The 20,760-nt window shown below is 37.7% G+C and overlaps 2 protein-coding genes and 1 pseudogene across 18 annotated transcripts in view; all 3 read right to left on the bottom strand.

The window, feature by feature from the left end:
* CDKL4 (cyclin dependent kinase like 4) overlaps positions 1-17,856 on the bottom strand; it is an 82,189-nt gene extending 64,333 nt beyond the window's left edge. For 3 of the 11 annotated variants that reach the window (XM_077843539.1, XM_077843531.1, XM_077843540.1), the window contains exons 1-2: positions 13,911-14,123; positions 13,235-13,578 (exon numbers count right to left, since the gene is read on the bottom strand). The gene's annotated coding sequence lies outside the window, so the exon portion shown is untranslated. Of the gene's footprint in view, positions 1-12,543; positions 12,676-13,234; positions 13,579-13,619; positions 13,747-13,838; positions 14,124-17,668 lie in introns of those variants that run through there. The other 8 variants (XM_077843536.1, XM_077843542.1, XM_077843541.1 and 5 more) reach the window with 8 other exon arrangements.
* LOC144280947 (mRNA cap guanine-N(7) methyltransferase pseudogene) lies at positions 1,278-12,668 on the bottom strand (annotated as a pseudogene). The gene is made up of 2 exons (XR_013349393.1): positions 12,544-12,668; positions 1,278-3,108 (listed from the first exon to the last, which is right to left on the bottom strand). The product of XR_013349393.1 is annotated as an mRNA cap guanine-N(7) methyltransferase pseudogene (transcript).
* MAP4K3 (mitogen-activated protein kinase kinase kinase kinase 3) overlaps positions 16,164-20,760 on the bottom strand; it is a 187,513-nt gene continuing 182,916 nt past the window's right edge. For 5 of the 6 annotated variants that reach the window (XM_077843521.1, XM_077843522.1, XM_077843523.1 and 2 more), the window contains 2 exons: positions 18,581-18,636; positions 16,164-17,917 (listed from right to left, as the gene is read on the bottom strand). In XM_077843521.1, the coding sequence (XP_077699647.1) occupies positions 17,830-17,917; positions 18,581-18,636 (144 nt within the window). In that variant the 3' untranslated portion in view covers positions 16,164-17,829. The remainder of the gene's footprint in view (positions 17,918-18,580; positions 18,637-20,760) is intronic. The other variant, XR_013349392.1, reaches the window with a different exon arrangement.

Genomic DNA, 20,760 nt, shown 5'->3' with positions numbered 1-20,760 from the left:
CTCCATATTATACCTAAATGGCTTGGGAAGATGTATATGGTGGAGAACTTTGATAGTGCTGAGGATAATGGTGGCTGTCTAAATCTAATCTCTTCAATAAACAATAAAACCATATTAAATGCAATGCTTCCAACATTGCAGTAAGACAGAGGAATTTACAAATTAAAGTAGAAAAGTAAACTCCAAATTCTGGAAGAGATATCTCTGAAGGTCCCACTTTACAGAGAGCAAATACAGGATTGGGGTGGGATCTGTAAAAACTGTCAAGAAGACAGAAGAGGAAATGAAGGGTCTATGATAGACTTAAAATCATCCCCCCTCCATCCCTTGAGGAGAAAAAACAGCACACATGCAGAAATCCTAAGTGTGTCTGGTAGATCAAATGTCTGCTGCAGGGAAGGGACTTAAAGGCAAGGATGCTGAGGAGGCATCAGTCAGCGTGACACTGCTCTTGGGGAAGAGAAGGGCAGGAGGGAAGGGAGAGGCCTCCCCAAGCTCCATCAGAGGCTGGATAGAGAAGGGAAAAAGAAGCAAGAGGGATAGATTTGTGTCCCTGCAAGACAAAGGAGAACCCAAAACTGAAGGGCATGCAAATCTCTTCACCACTAATTTTTAAAATGTGCTACTCATGAAAAAAACTGCACTTTGGTACAGTGACAAAAAGAACTATCTTGAGCTAGGATAGCTGTCAATTATTACAAGACAAATCCTGCCAAGGAAATAAAATACAGAAGAGCAGTTTCCATACAAACCTATTACTGGAAGAAAATAGAAATGAGAATCAAACATTTTAGCTGAAGAAAATCATGCCAAAAAATAAAACTAACAATGAAGCAGAAGAAAACTATCACAACACTCCAAACTGATTTAAGTATCTTCTAACATTCATCTGGAGATATGAAAGGCTACTTTTCTTTTTTAAAGATTTTATTTATTTCAGAGAGGGAGAGAAAACACGGGGGAGAGGGGAGAGGGGAGAGGGAGAAGCAGGCTCCTTGCTGAGCAGGGAGCCCAATGCATGTGGGGTTTGATCCCAGGACCCTGGGATCATGACCTGAACTGAAGGCAGATGTTTAACTGAGCCACCCAGGTACCCCCATGAAAAGCCACTTTGTTTTGTTTTGTTTTTTACAGAACACAATCCATTTAATCTTGAACAACACTATATAACAAAACTACAGAAATGAGCACAAACCCCACAAACCAGTATGCTCCCTCATCAATTCTATAACTGCAATAAATTTAATACTGTAAACAAACACTGAGCAAATCAGAGCACTGTGGAAAGAGCTCAGGAGCTCAAACAAGTCATACTATAATTTTTATGCGCTAAGAGAGTAGTGAGGCAAATGGAATTCTTAGAACATTACTTAAAAATAGATTTTTAAAGACAAAGGTCCCAACTGATTCTTATACACACACACAAAAGTTCATCTGTCACAGACAGCAAATGTTGAATTTATACACTGGAGTTTCCGGCAGCATCCTGCACATTTAGAATAATTAAAGTTGTCAAATCTAGGATGGATCATTCACATCTGTAGAGGACGGGACACAGCTGTCCTGGGCTACTGCGTATGTGCTCACTGCTGCTTCTCAAATGCAAAAACCAAGTAAATACTTGTGGCTTCCCACTCTGATTTACTTAAGGTTCCCAAAGGTAACCTTACTTGACTGTTCTTCATGTATTCTGCTGCATGTTCATAGTCATCCACCTTCTCAGAGGCAAGTTTGGAATTCTCCTTTGCTGGATATGGCTCCAAGGCCTGCATTAGTTTTAACAACATTTTATTTTCGTTGTTCTTAATCTTTTCCTCATAGAATTCCAGAAATGTCTTTTTGTAGACTAGTTTCATATTGTACTTCTTCGCCATTTCATTTAGCAATGGAAAATAGACCAAGAATTCAGGGACATCCACAACACCTTCCAAGTTGAAGTCATGTTTGCAGCCGAATAAAGGATAATCTCCTTTCTTCTGAAACTTCACAGTATATGTCTCATTCCCAAATGATTCTGTTTCTGAAGCTTCAAGGCGTCTTATCAGTTCAAAGCTATTGGGAGTGGTACCAATAAAATAGCCTCCAGGGCTCAGTCTCACAGGCATTTCTGAGCATCATGTCAGCCTGCTCATAGGATTCAAATGAATAATGACAGACAAACTGACGACTACAGATGTCAAAGCACGTTTCGGGGTCACGAAATTTGTTAATCAAAAGTTCCTTTGAACAATCAGCAGTTACAAATTCTGCATTGAAAATATATTCGTTATCACGACAACGATTTTTCATGTCCTCATACCGCTGCTGACACTGTTTGACAGAAACATCAGCGATATCCGTACAAACTAGCTTGTTAATTCTTCCCTTTTTCCATTTGAGCAAATCTCCACCTTTACCACATCCCAGGTCCAAAACAGTGATATCGCGTTTTTTTTTCTGTCGTACCTTTTCTAAAAATTCCCCAATGAGGACACTTTTCATCCAATTATTAGTTTCTTAGGTAAAAAATATGACTTTGGCTACGCTTCTCCAAACCAACTTCCTGTAGTTCATGATAGTGGGCAGCCACTGCTGAACTGTGTCCTTCTTCTAAGTTTTTTTGCTTTTCAGGAATATCCTCAAGTTCTATTTTTCTCTTCTTCTGTGTGTCATCTCCAGTAGAAGGTTCATCTTTGGGAAAATCATCAGTTTCCATTCTTCTTTTCCTTGAAATGCCCTCATCATCACCAGAACCTTTTTCCTCTTGGACAATTTCAGCATCAAGTTTTCTTTTCTTGGTTGGAGTATCTTCCCCACAACTAGAACTTTCCTTTATAAGATCATCTTCAAATTCCTTTCTCTTTTTTGGTGTGTCTGCTTGTCCCCAGACAGGAGCCTTTTCAGAAAGTCCAGTCCCAGGAGTGGTTGTGTTTTCATTAATACTGAATGAAGACTTTGTTTCCAAATCTTTTGATGCTTTTGCCTCTTCGAGAGAGAGCTTTTCACACTCTTCTGCTTTTGCAGAATTTTCCATTTTTGATTACTTAAGTAGGTGGCAAAACTTCATGAATAAGTGGAACTGTTGGGTGTTTCTTCTGGCCTAGTGACACCACGCAGGCGGCCACAGCTCTGTTTGTGGAAGCACGAAAAGCCACTTTGAATTAGAAATTCAAATAAGACCAGAAATGAAAGAAAGAGAAAGAAAGAAAGAAAGAAAGAAAGAAAGAAAGAAAGAAAGAAAGAAAGAAAGAAAGAAAGAAAAGAAAAGAAAAGGAAAGGAAAGGAAAGAAAAGAAAAGAAAAGAAAAGAAAGAAAAGTTATTTGAACTCAGGAAACAAGAAAAAGACAAAACCATCTCACAGATAATGGCTAAAAAACACAAGATGCCAATGGGATAATAGATTCTAATGAAAATTGGAAGGGGCATTTTAAAAAAGCAATGAAGAGAACAGCAATCAAGAGAATAAAAATGAGGGAAAAAAGTAACAGATTTTAGAGCGAAAGTGGTTGAAATAGAAGACAGGCAAAAAAGACCCAACATATGTAACTAGAATCTCTGAAGAAAAAAAAAACAGTGTAACAGAACCAATAGTTGAAACTATAAACTATGAAATTTTTCTGGCAACAAAATAAGATTGGAGTATACATATTGAAAAGGCCCATGAGGTAGTTGGCAAAACTGAATCACAACAATCAACTCTAAGGTGTATTGGAATAAAACTATCAAATCAAATACTTACATAGCCTGTAGGCATAAAGACTAAAGTGTAGGAGAATGAGAGTGACATCCAAATTGTCAAGAGAACACACAATGCAACATAAAAATATAGCAGCCTTTTGAAGACACTCAAGAAAGTGAAAGCCAGGATTTTCTACTCAACCAAACTGTCCTTCAAGTAGCAAAGTTATAGAAACTGTTCAAAATACGCAAGAACTCCAGGTATATTGCATTCATAAACCTTCTCACAGAATCTACAAGAGGACAACTTTTACCCAACCAAGAGCTGATTGGGAAAACTGCAGGAAGAGATTTACAGTAAGCATCTAATATATTTAATTGAAGACTAAAGCAAAAGTGGGGACAATGGTGGAAGAGTAACATATAAATGTTAGAAGTGCAGGACGCCTGGGTGGCTCAGTGGTTGAACCTCTGCCTTTGGCTCAGGGCATGATCCCAGAGTCCTGGGATCAAGTCCCACATTGGACTCTCTGCATGAAGCCTGCTTCTCCCTCTGCCTGTGTCTCTGCCTGTCTCTCTCTCTCTCTGTGTCTCTCATGAATAAACACAATCTTTAAAAAAATAAATGTTAAAAGTACTGACAGGTTAGAAAGTACTGCAATTAAAAATATGTGTAAGAGGGATGCTTGGCTGGCTCAGTGGTTAAACGCCTGCCTTCAGCTCAGGGCGTGATCCTGGAGTCCCAGGATCGAGCCCCACATGGGGCTCCCTGCATGGAGCCTGCTTCTCCCTCTGCCTATATTTCTGCCTTTCTCTGTGTGTGTGTCTCTCATGAATAAATACATAAAATCTTAAAAAAATAAAAATATGTGTAAGAAATGGAAAGGGAAAGAAGAAAGCAGAATAAACTCATTCATAACTGAACAGATGGGGGAGTAAAATATACCATTAAAAACAGACAAACCATAAAATAAAAGGTTAAATAAGAAAGCAGGGACTAAGAGCATTAAAAAAATACCCAAAGAAATCTGAGACATAAAAACCAACACAATACATAAAGAAACACAGATTAATATTGTACACATAAAAATTATAATATAAAACAATACGACAGAATAAAGACTAATATCAGTGATACCAATAATTATGAGTGAGCTTAACTCACTTATTAAATGAAAAAGATTTTCAATTTTACTCTCAAAGCAAGCTCCAACTATATGCTCTGTGCAAGAGACACATCCAAAGTGATTCAGAAAAGTTAAAATAAAAAGACAAGCAAAGGTATTCAGGGCAAATGGAAACATTAAGAAAGAAGATTTATGATCCTAGTATCTGACTGAGTAGAACTAAAACTACAAAAAGAATTAAATACAACAGAAGGGGGGTAGTTTTAATGCTAAAGCCACAATTCACAATGAAGATATAAGAGCCTCCAAATAATATAGCAATTACTGTTATAAAAGCAGAAACTTTAGGACATGCAAGAAGACATGCACTGAAATACATTAATAATGAAACTTAAATATACTACTGTCAGGAAAAGGCAAGGTAAATGCACAGAAGATACGTAACTATGTAGAAGACTTAAAAATGTAACCATAAAGGCAGCCTTTAGAAAGGCAGCATTGAATTTTACACTCTGATAATCTAAAATGTACCTTCTTCTCAAGCACACATGGAATATTTATAAAAAATGATCATATATTAGGTCACAAAGAAAACATTAGAAAGTTTCATAATTAGAAATCACAAAATCATTCTGATTACAAACTATCAAACTAGAAATTAGAATTAAAATATATATACATAAAATTAAAAAAAAGACTTTCCACCTAGAAACAAAAAAAGCCTTCAATTAAATACCTCTTGCGGAAATGCAAACTTAAATAATGGAATGTAAAAAAATAATAATGAAAATACTACATATCTAAAGCAATGATATATATTTAAAGTGGGGATTCTCACGTGGGTGTGATTTTAGCCCCCAGGGGTATTTTTCAATGTCTGGAGATATTTTTGGTTATTATGGGTATGTAGAGGCCAAGGGTGCTGCTAAGTATTCCTCAATGCACAGGATAGAACCCCACGATAAAGAATTACCTATCCAAGATGTTTATAATGCCATGGTTGAGATAACCTGACATACAGAAATTAGGAGAAAAAAATCCAGAGATCAAAACAATATAGAAGAAAAATGAGTAAAAATAACAAGCTTAACAATTTAAAAAAAGAACTACAAAATAAGCCAAAGAAAGCACAAGAAACAATAAAACTGATGCAGAAATTAATAGAGAACACAAAAATAATAGATCTAATTAATAAACCCAAATATTAGTTCCTTAAAAAAATTAAAACAAACCTATAACTAGCTTAACCAAGAAAAAAGGGAGAAAGAATGAATATAAGAAATAAAAATAAGAAATGACAAGAATAACCACCAAAGAGAACAATGTTTTTAAGAATCATGAGGCTACTTTGCAGACATCTATAAAAATGAATCTGAAAATGTAGATGAAATGGATAATTTTCTAGAGAAATACAGTTTACAAAAATTTACTTATTTAGAGGTTGAGAACTTAGAGTAATTTTGTATAAGAAATAATTTGTGGTGTGTGTGTGTGTGTGTTTAATCCCACAAAAAGCACCAGGGGCCAACTATGGCTTTGACTACTGTGGGGGTAAAGAGGTTGGCAATCCTCTTTCTAAAACACAAGACTAGTCAAAATTGTCAAAAAAACAAAACTAAAGCCAACACATAACAATTTGGGGGCTCTGGAAATCAACCAAAGGCAAAACACAAATTGAGAAGTATTTATTCATGATACATTAGAACTCTACTTAAGGACAATGGGCGTCTGTGGCTTCTTACCCGGGTCTGCTTGCCATTCTTTATCTATCCCCATTCTCCAGCTCAGCAGGTGTAGCAGTTCTACCACTGTGAACAGGCCATAAACCAGAAGCCTTACTCTAAGAGAAAATGTGCTTGATATGGCTCAAACCTGTGACAGGCTGAAAACCTGTGACAATACTATCAGTAAAATCCTTAAAAATTCAGTAAGAAACAAATGGGGAAAACCCCCACAGCTTTGCAAGCCTAAGGGTATGGTTCCTGTAGGGGTGAGCTGCAGACTAGCCAAAAATTTATGGGAGGATCCTGGAAATATAAGAACCATAGAAGAGTTTGGTTGGCTTTACATATCTCTGGCTAACTGGGAAACTATGAGGAATGCACAGGAAAGATAAAGGAAGTTAAAGCTGAGGCAGATTTGAGGACTGACTGAATTATGAATATGCTCTTCAACCCACACACTGATCCACTGGGAAAGGGTGAAAGACTATGGCTAGAGTTGTTTAAATACCACTGCTGCCCAAACTATTGGTGACCACTAAACTATGCAGACAATGGTTAGTCCTAGAGAGCCAGGCCAAAAAAATTAAAAACTGAACACAGACAACAACAGTCACACCCTCAGAAGGAGATAGATTCTGGAATACAAGCAGGTTACAAAAACAAAAACAAAAGCAACCCACAAAATTTTCCTCAGGGGGGAAAACTGGAATCCAGTATAGATATAATATCTAAAGTGTCTAGTGTCTAGTTTTCAATTAAAAAAAAATGAGACATGCTAAGAAAAAGCATGTCTTCCTGATACTCAGGAAAAAAAAGTTAATAAAAATGGATTCTGAATGGATCTAGCTATTTTATTTAGCTGACAAAGACTTTAAAGCAACAATTATAAATTTGTTCAAATAATTAAAGCAATATAAAGAATTAAAGAATTATATGACAATGATTTAATAAATAGGAAAGCTCAACAACAACAACAAAAAAATGACAAGTTTAAAAAAAAAAAAAAAAAAGAACCAAACAAATTTTTGAGTCGAGAGGTACAACTGAAATGAAAAATTCCCTACATGGGCTCAAGAGCAGACTTGAGATGGCAGAAGAAAGACTCAATGAATCTGAAGATATATTAATGGAAAAAGACCAATATCCAAGAGAGAAAAAAAGACTAAACAGAGCCTCAGAGGCCTGTGGTACAAAATCAATAGTACCAACATAAATGTAATGACATTCCCAGAAAGACAAGCGAGAAAAAGGGGCAGAAGAAAATAATGAAAGAAATAATGGCAAAAAAGTTCCAAGTTTAATGGAAAATATTAATTTATAGATTCAAGAGCTAAATGAATCTCAAAGTAGGATAAACATTAGGAGATCCAGCTCTAGATATATTATAGCCAAACTGTTAAAAGCCAAACTGTTAAAAGCCAAAGATAAAGAGAATATCTTGAAAACAGTGAGAAAGATCCATTCACATACAAAGGAACAATAATCCTTTCTGACAATAATCCTTTAATGACAGTTCATCATTAATGAACTGATGCATCAGAAAAACAGCAAAAAATCAATAAAACAAAAAGTTGGTTCTTCAAAAAGATCAATGAAATTGATGAATTTTTAGACTAAGAAAATAGAGAAAAAAATCATTCAAATCACAATCACCTAGAGAAATTAAAAATGGCTAACAGAATATTATGAATAGTTTTATGCAGCCAAATCAGACAATGTGGTTGGCTTAAAAAGACGAAATATCAAAACTGACTCAAGAAAAAGATAGAAAATTTGACTTGCCCATAACAAATGAAGAAACTGGATAATAATGAAAAATAACCCACAAAGAAAAGAGTCAGATGGCTTCATAGTGAATTCTACCAAACATTCAAAAAAGAATTAATGCCAATATTTACAAACTAGTCCTAAAAATAGAAGAGGAGGAAACATTTCCTAACTAAATCCATAAGGCCAATATTCCCTTGATACACAGACTAAGAAATTACCAGAAAAACTACAGATTATTTTCATAAATACAGACACAAGAATCCTCAATGAAATAATTGGCAAACCAAATCCAGACACATATAAAAAAGATTATATACCATGAATATGTGGAATTTATTTCAAGAATGCAAGTTTGGTTAATATCTTTTTTTTTTAAAGATTTATTTATTTATTTATTCAGAGAGAGAGAGAGAGAGAGAGAAAGGCAGAGACAGGCAGAGAGAGAAGCAGGCTCCATGTAGGGAGCCCGACGTGGGACTGGATCCCGGGTCTCCAGGATCACACCCCAGGCTGCAGGCAGGGCTTAACCGCTGCGCCACTCGGGTTGCCCAGTGTGGTTAATATCAATGTGTAACACCATAATAGTAACAGAATAAAAGACCCAACCACATGACCATTTCAATAGGCATAAAAAAAAAAGCATTGATAAAAGCCAACACTCACTCATGATAAAAATCTCAACAAATCATGAATAGAAGGGACCTTCCTCAAGGGCATATGTGAAAAATGTAGTTAACGTGTGAAAAATGTAGTTAACATGTTTAAAGACAATGCTTTCTCCCTAAGACTGGGAAAATGATTTTGCTTTTACCACTTCTATTTAACATTGTATTGGAAGTTCTTGCCATTGCAATAAAACAAGAAAAATAAATTAAAGTTATATAGATTGGAAATGGAAAGTAAAGCTGTCATTACTTGGAAATGCCACGATACTGTATGTAAAAAAAGAAAACCCTAATGAATCTATAAAAAAGCAACTTGAACTAATGAACATATTTGCAATGTAGTAGGATACATGATCAATATAACATACTAAATTGTCTATGCACTAACGACAATTTGGAAATGAAAACAATTCCACTCATCATAACATTAAAAGAATAAAACATTTAGAAATGAATTTAACAAGTGAAGTGTAAGACCTGAACATTGAAAATTAAAGGAGAGATAAATAAAAGGAGAGAAATGTCATGGTCATTGGTTGGAAAACTCAATAAAATGTCAGTGCTCCATAAATTCACTGACAGATTAAATTCAATCCCTATAAAAATCCCAATAGACTTTTTTGGGGCTAGAAATTGACAAGATGAACCTAAGACTGATATGTAAATGCACAGTACCAGGAAGAGCCAAAGCAAACTGGAATAAAAACAAAAACAAACAAATAAAAACAAAAAAAAAATAAAAAATAAAAACAAAAAATAAAGACTTACAATACTTGACTTCAAATTTTACCATAAAGTTATAGTCAATCAAAGGATATGGCATTGGAATAAAGATAGACATATATATTAGTGAAACATTCAAGAGATAACACTTTTTATTTATAGCCAATTGATTTTGACAAAGATGCCCTGGCAATTCAATGAAGATAGACTATTTTCAACAAATGATGCTAGGACAATTAGCATCCACAAGTAACAACAACAAAAGCCAAAAAAACCTTAGATACCTTACACAATATACAAAAATTAACTCAAAATGGATCACAGACCAAAATGTAAGAGCCACAACTACTACTGAGTTCTAGTTAAAAAAAAAAAAAAGGAGAAAAATCTTTTTGACCTTAAGTTAGGCAAAAATATCCAAGAGATGACACTAAAAGCTTGATACGTAAAAGAAAATTGATAAAATGAATTTATCAAAATTACAATCTTCTGCTCTTCAAAAAAAAAGAAAATGAAAAAACAAGCTGCAGACTCAAGAAAATGTGAGATAAAGGATTTGTATACACAATATATATATACAGTACTCTTACAATTCAACAGGCAGCCAGATAACCTACGTTAAAAATGGACAAAAGGTATTTTTCAAGTAAATTCTATCCCCAACATGGGGCTCAAACTCAGAACCCCAAGATCAAGAGTCACATGCTCTGCTGAGCCAGCCAGTCACCCTATAAATGGACAAAAGGTTTCAAGAGACATTTCACCAAAGAAGATACACAAATGTTTAATAAGCACATGAAAGAATGCTATTAGCCATTAGGAAACGTAAAATAAAACCACAATGATACTTCTACACACACACCAGAACGGGTAAAATCCAAAAGACTGACAATATCAAGGATTGATAAGGATGTATAGAAACTGAAACTCTCACACATTAATGGTGGGAATGTTAAATGGCACAGCCCCACTGGTAAATAGTTTGGTTATATCCTAAAAGTTAAACATAAAACATAAATAACAATTCTATTCTTTGGTATCTACTCAGGAAAAATAAAAATATATGCCTGTACAAAGACATGTATGCAGGTGTTTATAGTACCATTATTCATAAAAGCTTCAATTGAAAACAATCTAAATGTCCATTAACTGATGAATGAAAATCCATGCGATGAAATACTCATTCAGCATTAAAAGGAAAGTACTGATATATTCTATTATGTGATAAGCATAAAAAAAAACCCACAACTGAAAACATATGCTATGTGAAAGAAGCCAGACAACTCTCCTCCCACCCCCCACATATTGTATGATTCCATTTACATGGAATTTCTAGAAAAGGCAAATGTGCCACCGAGAAAGACCCAGGATTTCCTTAGTGGTACTGTTGCCTGAAATGCAAAGCCTGAATTGAATCATGAGAAAAAAGTAGAAATAATTTTGACATCCTACAAATATCTGGCCTGTGATTTTTTAAAAGTGCTAAGGTCATAAAAGACAATGGTCAAGGCACTGTTCCAGAAGGAAGGAGACTGAAAAGACATGAAAATAAAATGCGGTGTTGATCCTGAAATGAATCTTAGAATAACTATAAAGAGCAATGCTGGGATAATTGGTGAAACCTAAATATTGACTGTGGGTTAGGTATTAAATTTCCTGATTTTGGTAATCTGTACTGTGGTTATGTAAGAACATGTCTTCATTCTTAGGCAGTTTACACTGAACTACTTAAGCATAAAGGTACATGATGTCTGCAACTTACTCTCAAAAGGCACAGAAACATTGAAAGATACAAAAAATTAATTACTCTCAAAAGGTATATCAAAAAATTGAGGTACTCTCAAAAGTCAAACAGATGAAACTGGTTGAAAATATTTTTCACAGTCATTAGTGATGTTCAATTGAATTTATGTATCTCTTGGCTATGGGGCGGGCTTCCTGACTTCAAAATTTACCAAATATCTGACTGTTAAATTAATGAAATTCCGTGCACAAAGGCAAGAACAGATATGGAGTTGGACCCATTGGTAAATACAGAAACATATCTGAGTGGGTAAGATACTTGAGTGGATCATTAAATTCTTTGAAAGTTTCCTATTTTATTTCCTTAGTCTGAAGGAAATGATGCACATAGAAACAGAAAACCCTGGGAGGCGGATTATTTTCCATGACCGTATCACAAAGCAGGTCCTAAGGGCTCAAGCAAGCCTATGGAATACACTGGGGGAAGAAAATTAAGAAAGAGAGAGTAATGGGGTGAAAACATACTTATTAATTTCCTGATCTTAAATCTATAAGAAACTGGTGTAAACAGCGGTGTTAGGAACAAGGGAAGCAAAGGGAGACATTTTCAAGACCAGGCCAGCCCAGTTAAATTCTGCAGGCTTAAAGCCACAAGGTGCTATGTTATTTATTACTGTTTCCAATGCAACCAAACCTGCACTATTCATGTTTAATAGAACTGATCAGGAAAAATGGGCTGCGAAAGGATTCTGCATCTGTCTTAGGAACATCATATTGTATCACGGAACTTCAAAAGTACACACACACCTGTTAACAAAGTTGTTTGTTTTTTTTTTTTTAAAGATTTTATTTATTCAGAGAGAGAGAGGGGTGGGGTGGGGCAGAGACACAGGCAGCGGAGAAGCAGGCTCCATGCAGGGAGCCCGATGCAGGACTCGATCCCGGGTCTCCAGGATCACGTCCCGGGCCGAAGGCATCCGGGCTGCCCAACAAACTCGTCCTGACGACGGTACAATCATATTAATTAAAAGCATCCCAGGAAACAGGAAGACCACGTAATTTATATAAGCCAGGAAACTGGTTTTGTTTAAACCACCACCACCACCACCACCACATTTCCTATGTACGCGTACCTGGAAGCGTGGCCGAGTCCGCTTGACCTCCAGGCCTCTAAAGGGGTCTCGACCCCCCAAGGCAGCGCAGCCCGGCGGCCACCCGGGCCCGGCCTCCCGAGGCGCAGCTGCGCGCCCGCGGCCCCTCCCGCCCCCCCGCCCCGCTCCAGGCCCCAGGGAGCCGCGGCGCGGGGTGCGGCCTCAGGAACGCCCCTCGCCGGGAGCGTGCGCGCAGACCCCGCCTGGCTCTCCCCCAGGCCCCCGGCCCGCCCGCAACCGACTTCCGGCGCGGACCCCGGGCGCGCCCCACGCAGCCCCGCGCAGCCCCGCGCAGCCCCGGCCGCCCCAACCCTGGGCGTCGCTGCGCGCGGGCCGCCCCCGCACAGCCGCTGCGGAGCGCTAGGCCGCGGCGTCTCCCGGGCAACCGGACGCTCAGCGCGCGCCGGCCCGGCGGCTTCCGGAGCCTGCGGAGCCCCCGCGCCCGCCGCCGGGGGAGCCCGGCCGCCTGCCTCCCCTCGCGGCGTAGGGCTGGGGCCGTGGTGGGGGCGCGAGCGACCCCTGGGCGGAGCCACGGTCGCGGTGCAGACGCAGCCGAGCTTCTGCCCCGCGAGCCCGACGGCGCCTCAAGAAGGCGCTCAGGAAACTCTGAAACGACCGGGGCTGGCGGCGGGCTTGTAGGAGGCGCTCCTCTCCAAGCCCCCAGCGCACTTACAATGAAGCACGAGTGGATGTTGCAAACGGGCGGCCTCCCTGCCCGGGCGGGGACCTTCAGTCCGTCCAATCTTCCGTCGTGAGTACTTTTCAGGCTTGCCTTGTGCAAACGGCTTTTCGGCGGAGGCCTGGAGCTGCTGCGTGACGGGCAGCCCCGGGCTCCAGCGCGGCGCACGCTGCCGCCGACTCCAGCACCCGGCGCCGCGGTTCTCCCCGAGACGCACCGGCCGCCCGGTGGGGGAAACCGTCAAGCGAGGGTGTGACGACTGCTCTCCTGAAGTAAACGTATCCCGCCGGACAGGATCGTTTTTGCCAAAGCTTACTCTTCTTGTTCCCAAGTACGAACTTAAAAAAAAAATACTGTATGTTAAGGAGCACATACATACTTTGTTTAGCATCAATAAAGCGGTCCTCAATGTGCCGGATTTAGGGTGACCATACTTCCTTCCCCTTCTTCCTTCGGGTGACTGACTGTACCCCTTTCCTCATCTTCGATTTTCCATCTGCTTTCATCTGCTTAGAAAATACCAGATTTATCTCCTTTATCTCCTTCCTCCTTCAAGACCAAGCATGTTCCCAATAAACTCAAATCTACATGAACTCACATCTATTCATTTCTGTACCACTTCTGCCCCCCTCCTGCTACAGAAAACCTTCTAAGGATTCAAGTAGATCACCTCAACACAAACCCAGCAGCCTGGTTTCATGGGCCGTGTGTCTGATCGCTGGGGTTCCCAAACTGTTGACTGCGGAGCTCCTGGCTCCCTTCCTCATTAGGAAGCTCTCCACAATCAGGCCCAACCTTGCTTTTTAGCTTCGTGCCCCGTTGCTATGCTCCGGGCACTCCAAACTGAGCTCAGCTGCGTTTACCACTCTTCCAGGAACGTGCATTCAAGGTCCTTGAACTCTGGTCTAGCCTACAGCTCGCTGACCTTTTGTCCTGCACCTGATAAACCCTTCATCAATTAACAACCCGGTTTATATATAACTTTCCACGTAAAGGCTTTCTTTTTCCCAAAGCATAATTAGGTGCAGCCCTTTGTACCTTTCTTTAATTTTTTTTCATTCAAGTGGGCTCCTTGAATACTGGAAATGCTGCTTTTTCTTTTTTTTTTTTTCCAGTGCCAGTGAGGTGCCTGGATACACTGTGACATATAAGTTGGTTGAGTATTCACAAAGTAAAAAGTCTTTGCAATGAGTTTTGACTAGACTTAATAAGCTTTAACTGTAAAGTTATTTTATGCAAATCCTCTTATTCTAATACAAAAACACTTTGAATAAAGAAAATGCTTTTTGGTAAAGCAAAAAATGGAAGACAGGAAGAGAATTTCTCCTGTTGCAAGAGAAGGAAATCAGAATTTGAAATCTAACTCCTGGAGAAAAATGCTTAATGTGTTTTAGAGGGCAGTGGATACACTGCTTGTATTTTGTGTAATACATACTTCAGTAGTTAAGAGTATGTACACTTTGAACCAAAGTGGCCTGGGTTCAAATCCTGCCTCCACCACTTTTCAGCTATATTATCTTAGGAAGTTATTTAAGCTTTCTGTGCCTTAGTTTCTTCATTTGTAAAATAGCATTAACAATAGCTACCCACTTGGGCTGTTCTGGGGCTTCAGTGGGACGATATATGTAAAGCATGTAGAATCACACCTGACAGAGATACATGCACTGAACTCTTACAATATTCCCTCAAATAATACTTTTAGTGCTTACCCATGATTTTGTATAGCACGCATTTTCATATTTCTTCTAGTAATGGTGAAAACTGCTGTCTGTCCTGTTTCCTGATCTCTCCTGTAATCAGTGGCACACTTGCCAGCTGAATGACTGCAACAGGCCCAGAAACAACTGATCTCATTCTTCTCAACACTAGTGTCTAAAAAACTAGCTAATAAAATAGGTAGCTTGAACTTCAATGAAGCTGAGATACATTGCTCCAACATTTCAGTGTGTCTCTTTTCCTTCTGAATACAGATCTTTAATCAAAAAATATTAGGTGAAGCCACAAAATTTACACTTTTAAGAGTCATCAAAGATTATTCTGAGGCATGTGATCCTTGGACCACCGTCAGAAAAATGATTTAAATTCAGGTCAGCCAATGTTTCCCACATGGGGACTACACATCAGAATAATCTGTACGACTTTATACAAATAACAGGTTACTTGGGCTTGGCCCCCAAAGTGTGATTCCAGGGGTCTATGTTGTTTAAAAGCCCATGAATAACACACAAACCAGCTGTATATTTTCTGGAAATAATTCTAAGTGTCTGACAGTTAAATATGATTGTTAAATTTTCTGAGATGCGACTCTATATATATATAACTTACAGGACTTGGAAACTAGAAAAAACAGTGGTCCAGAAAAAGGATCAACAACTTGGTCAATAAATGCCAAGAACAAAATCTTAATTTCTTGAAAGTCTATTCCATGAGTCTTTCTTTTTCAAAAAGTCAATGATAATGTTATTCTGGCAAAGATGTGTTTTTGAGTCATTATTCAGTCATTAATGCTAAGATCAGTGACAATGTATTTATTTGGGAAAAGTGACACATATATACAACTGCTATAATTATTAACACCTATATGATTTAGAAGTCATGTTTTAGATAAGAAAACTGTTCTAGAGTCAAGTAAATTACCTAACATCACACAGAAGGGTGGTGACACTACCAAGAGTAGAAATGGTGCCTCATGATCCACCATCCAGTTCTTCCAATCTAATTGTCCCCTTCTTTAACTTCCAAAACTGCATTCCCAACACGCTCCCCTTCCTTTCTGTAACCCAGGAGTTGGCATACTTTTTCTATAAAAGGGTCAGACGGTAAATGTTTAAGGCTCTGTAAGCCATACAGCTTTCTTGCAACCATTCACCTCTGTCACTGTAGCACAAACACAGCCATAAACAACACATAAATGAGTATGTGGTGCGGTGTTCCAATGAAACTTTATTTACAAAAACAGGTGGTAAGCAGGATTGGGCTGAGGTATGTTTGCCGACACCTGCTCCGTAAGACTATGAATGTTCAATTGATTTTTCTGATCGGAAAGTTGAAAATTCTATAAAAGATGCCCCGTTATGAAACTGAGATGACACTTCAAATAAAAATATGATCTAAGGGACATGAAGTATTTAAGGGGGTATTTAAAGAGTCAACGCAGAATGATTAAAAACTGTTTTCTCCTTAATATATTTTAGTCTTACTCCATATAAGCCAGATGACAAGCTACTATACAACCGCATGTTAAAAAACATGTTTATTTTACACTATGTACAATCAGGAACATATTTAAAAGCATTATCAATTAAAATAAATGAAGACCATAAATCACAATTTAGTTTGTTCCTAGTGTATATATCCACATTAAAATATAAAGAACATATACCAAAAAAGAGCCAAAGTGTGCATTTTGCTAAAACTTGGTATATACATATTCCATTGGAAAAAAGCAATCAAAAAGGACCTTAAATCAAAACTAAGTTCCTGTGATGTGTAGTAACCATTATATTGTTCATATGAGGTAGTAACTAAATTATTTTGGCCATGTGTGAATACTCTAAGTCAAAAGAAATATGAAAATGATCATAAAATAAGGCCAACCAAAGCAAAAATTTCACTAGAAATTTGAACCACTCCACTCTATGGAATGTTATATAGTTCTTCAATATGATTATATGAAATGTTTAGTGTGGACTCTTTAATAATGCTAATTTATCCTTTGTGCATACTTTGCATACTGTAATTCAGACAACAACTGCAGTGTTATATCACGGTACCGCTATTCTGTGATTCAAAATTTTTTCAAAGGTATGTTTTTAAGCACAGACAATCTTACAGGATTCTGCTTAAATATAAAAAGACCAGTTACTACAACAGGTGGTTAATTGGTTTGTTTCACATAGAAAACAATCCAAATACATTTAAAAAAAGATATTGTGGAGCCAAATGTGTATTGACAATGTCACAGCTTACTTTTGTGACTTAATACATCACATATCGATATTCTGTGCAAATATAAACACCAGTGTACTTGCATTAAAATTAAAAACAAGATTATAAAATGATTATAGCCTCCATTACAATTTTGAAAGTTACAAGATTTATATTTGTATTACTAAATTACATATAATAAAAATACAATAGTGTTAAATGTACTGTTTGCCAGCATCCCATTTTGTAATATAGCCACACCCAAGAATATACTAAGAATTCTTAAAATATTAACCCCAGTTGCATTTTTCATCAACATTTACATTTGTACAGATAAGACGCTTACTTGTACATCTCATAAAAGTACATTATCTACATAAATTCTTAGTGTATGTCTTCAGCAATATGAAGTTTCACAGAAAAATACTGCCCATATGTACAAAGATTACATAACAATGAATTAAGCACTTGTGTGGTTCAATATGCTAAATATATCCATACCACTTAAAACAAAAAGGCTCCCCATCTTGTCTCATGCCACAATAAATTACATGTAACTGAAGCCAGGTCACTGCAGCTTTTGTACAGCTTCAAGCATTCATCAATGTTGCGGCAGTAGTGTTTGTTCTTTCTAGAATTAACTGTCCAAAGCACAGACTTCCTCAGTAACTGTTTTCATGGCCTGCCAGGATGTATAAGTTGCTATTTGCCGTGGGGTTATCAGTTGGCCTACTTTCCAAAACCACGACCCTAAAATAATAATAATAATAATAATAATTAATAATAATCAGACAAAATGTTATTCTTGAAAACTAACGTTAGCAGAAACGTTTTCCATTGCTTCTTCATTTTATGCCTCTATAAATGCTGTTTATTTGATTTGTGGACAGAAAATGATTTGCAAATCCCTATGATTACAGAACCAGTTCCAACCCCAGGAAATAATTTTGCTGCCCACCATCTCCCACCTCTAAGCTGGTGTTCTAAGGGTCAGAGGTGGAGAAAACCTGTATTTGGAATAATTTGGGGAACTTAATTTTTACAAGGTATAAAATCATCTGTCGTTCAAGAATCAGAAAGTATACCAGAATAGAACCCAAAGATTCTATGTGGCACTAAAACCAAAAAGTTTTATTTGTTAGCATATGGTATTTCCTCTTTCTCACCCTGTAAATCATACTTTAGATAGCACATTTAATGCAAAATTAGTACTGACAGATAGATATATTCCTGCTACTTGGAAGATCAGGCACATTTTATAACTTTCTGACTTGTGAATTCTTCAGTGTGAAAAATATAATGTTGAATATATTACTGTAGAAATTTCAATTCCCTTGAAAAAGAAATCAGTTTCATGCTGGATTTATGAAATGCATTTAGTACTATGTATTTAACACAACCCATTCTCCATACCTGTCAGATCCAAGCAGTCTGAAAATTCTTGTGTTATCTGAAATTTCTTGTGTTACCTGTTCAATTAAAATATAAACTTAATTTCTGGAATTAAAGGCACAAAATTTTATATGGGCATTTAATTTATAGCTCTACTGAAAAGAAATATAATTCCTAAGATGAAAATAGAACCTTGCATGATTGTTAACTTAAATCAGTACATAAATACATCAGAGTTTGTTAGTCTATGTGCTTAATTTTCAATTAATCATAAAATAGGAGAGTAGGAAAACCATTTACTTATTAATTACAGACCCCGGAAAAATTTAAAAGCAAGCACCTAGACCATTTATCTATCAGAAACCTCTGTCAGTTATGTTAATACTAACAGCAAGGCCACTGTAGCAGCAAGCCACTCAGATCTGGTTCTTTTATTTCAAAGGCTGCGCTGTGGTATGATGGGACAAATTCGAGATTGGAATTTGAAGCCCTGCTCTCCCACTTATGGGAGTGTCCAGTTACGACACTGGACAAGGTTATATAATTTCCTGAAAATGGTTTTGTCTTCTGTAAAATAAAAAGAGAAAAATCTCTACCCTGCAGTACTGTGCAGTGTTCTTAGAAGCAGTAGTAGGTATAAGCACTAGCTAAGGCAGTGCTTATACTTACTTAGCTTACTAGCTAAGGCAGTGCTCAATAGATGATTTTTCTTTCCTGTATCTCCCCCAGTCTCCTGAAATAGTATTTTCTGAAGGCATGTATCCTTTAAGAAGTCCTCAGTGTGGCAAATTACCAGTTGGGAAGTTAAAGATAAGTCTATGGGAGAAAGAAAAACCCACTATTTTTGCTTACTAAATGCAAAACATTCTAAATTATAATGGCATAACTTCTCCCCACAATGTCATAGGCTGAAAAAACCATTTGATTTCCAAACTAAATGCATTCTATTAGTACCTCTAAAATTGGTTATTCTGGAAACACTAAGGATTCTCACTCTCTTTTGGAACCCAGCACATCTGAAGGCTACAACCTGTTAACTTCAGTAATAGTGGCTCACCATGACTGATCTTCAGTGTGTTTGGGGGTTTGCCTAATAGAAGGACCTAACATTTTTGGAGGAGCAGTATTCAGTACAGGCTGTTGGCACAGTTTGAAACAGCCCCTCAGGGGATTTTTTTGGACAACCTTTTCTTTTTCTGAAACTGCTCTCTTGTATCCTGCCCATGGTGTCTTTCTTTCTCTGCCTAGTGTTTATTAGTTGCTGACTATTCTTATCTCCTGCTCAATTCCCCCAGGTGATTTTTCAAACTTCCTGAGAAGCCCTTTTGTGGGAAGAGCTACTAGAAACATATTAGCTATGAAGTTTCTTTTCTTTCATTTAAAATTTTTATTTTTAAGCAGTCTCTACAACCCAATGGGGCTCGAATTTATAACCCTGTGCCTTGGCTAAAAGCCGCATGCTCTACAGATGGAGCCAATCAGATGCCCCTATGACTTTTCTGGAATACTTATTATAAGCCAGGCATTATGCTAAGCATATTACATGCTTCCTTTCATTTAATATTAATAACTCAAAGAAGTAAGTACTATTTTGTTATCTTCAATTCACAAATGAAAAAGTATAGGCAAAGAGAAGTTAAGTGACATGCAATGGCCACAGTTATGAAATAGCAGGATGGAGACTTGAATCCGGTACTTTCAACTCCAGAACTCATGCTCATGGTAACTCTGCTATAATGTCCACTTGGTTAGAAGACATACTTTGAGCTTAGAATGACAGTTTAGAACACAAATGAGCTACTTTCTTGCTTCAGGCACCCAAGGTTCTCTTTTCCCTCTAATGCTCAAGTGAAAGTTAAACTATTGAGAGGGGTTTGGGGTACTGAAACGTTGGAAACGTCCAAGGAAACTGAGAGTTTCTGGTGACTTAATTTGCCCATAATATTCTTAGGGGCAATACCACATCTTGCTCACATCTGTAATCCCAGTGCATTCTGGTGGAAATGCTGAGCAGAACTGAGTATGTCACAGGAACTGGGAGTTAAATTGTTCCTGGAGCTAAATTAAGGCAGGAAGAAACAAGTGGGGCACCTGGGTGGCTCAGTCAGTTAAACATTGACTCTTGATTTCAGCTCAGGTCATGGTTTCAGGGTTGTGAGATTAAGCCCCATATTGGGTTCTACACTCTGCTTGGCATTTTC

Source organism: Canis aureus, chromosome 12 (assembly GCF_053574225.1).
Source record: "Canis aureus isolate CA01 chromosome 12, VMU_Caureus_v.1.0, whole genome shotgun sequence".
NCBI classification, from domain to species: Eukaryota; Metazoa; Chordata; class Mammalia; order Carnivora; family Canidae; genus Canis; species Canis aureus.
This window is presented reverse-complemented; position numbering and strand designations above follow the sequence as displayed.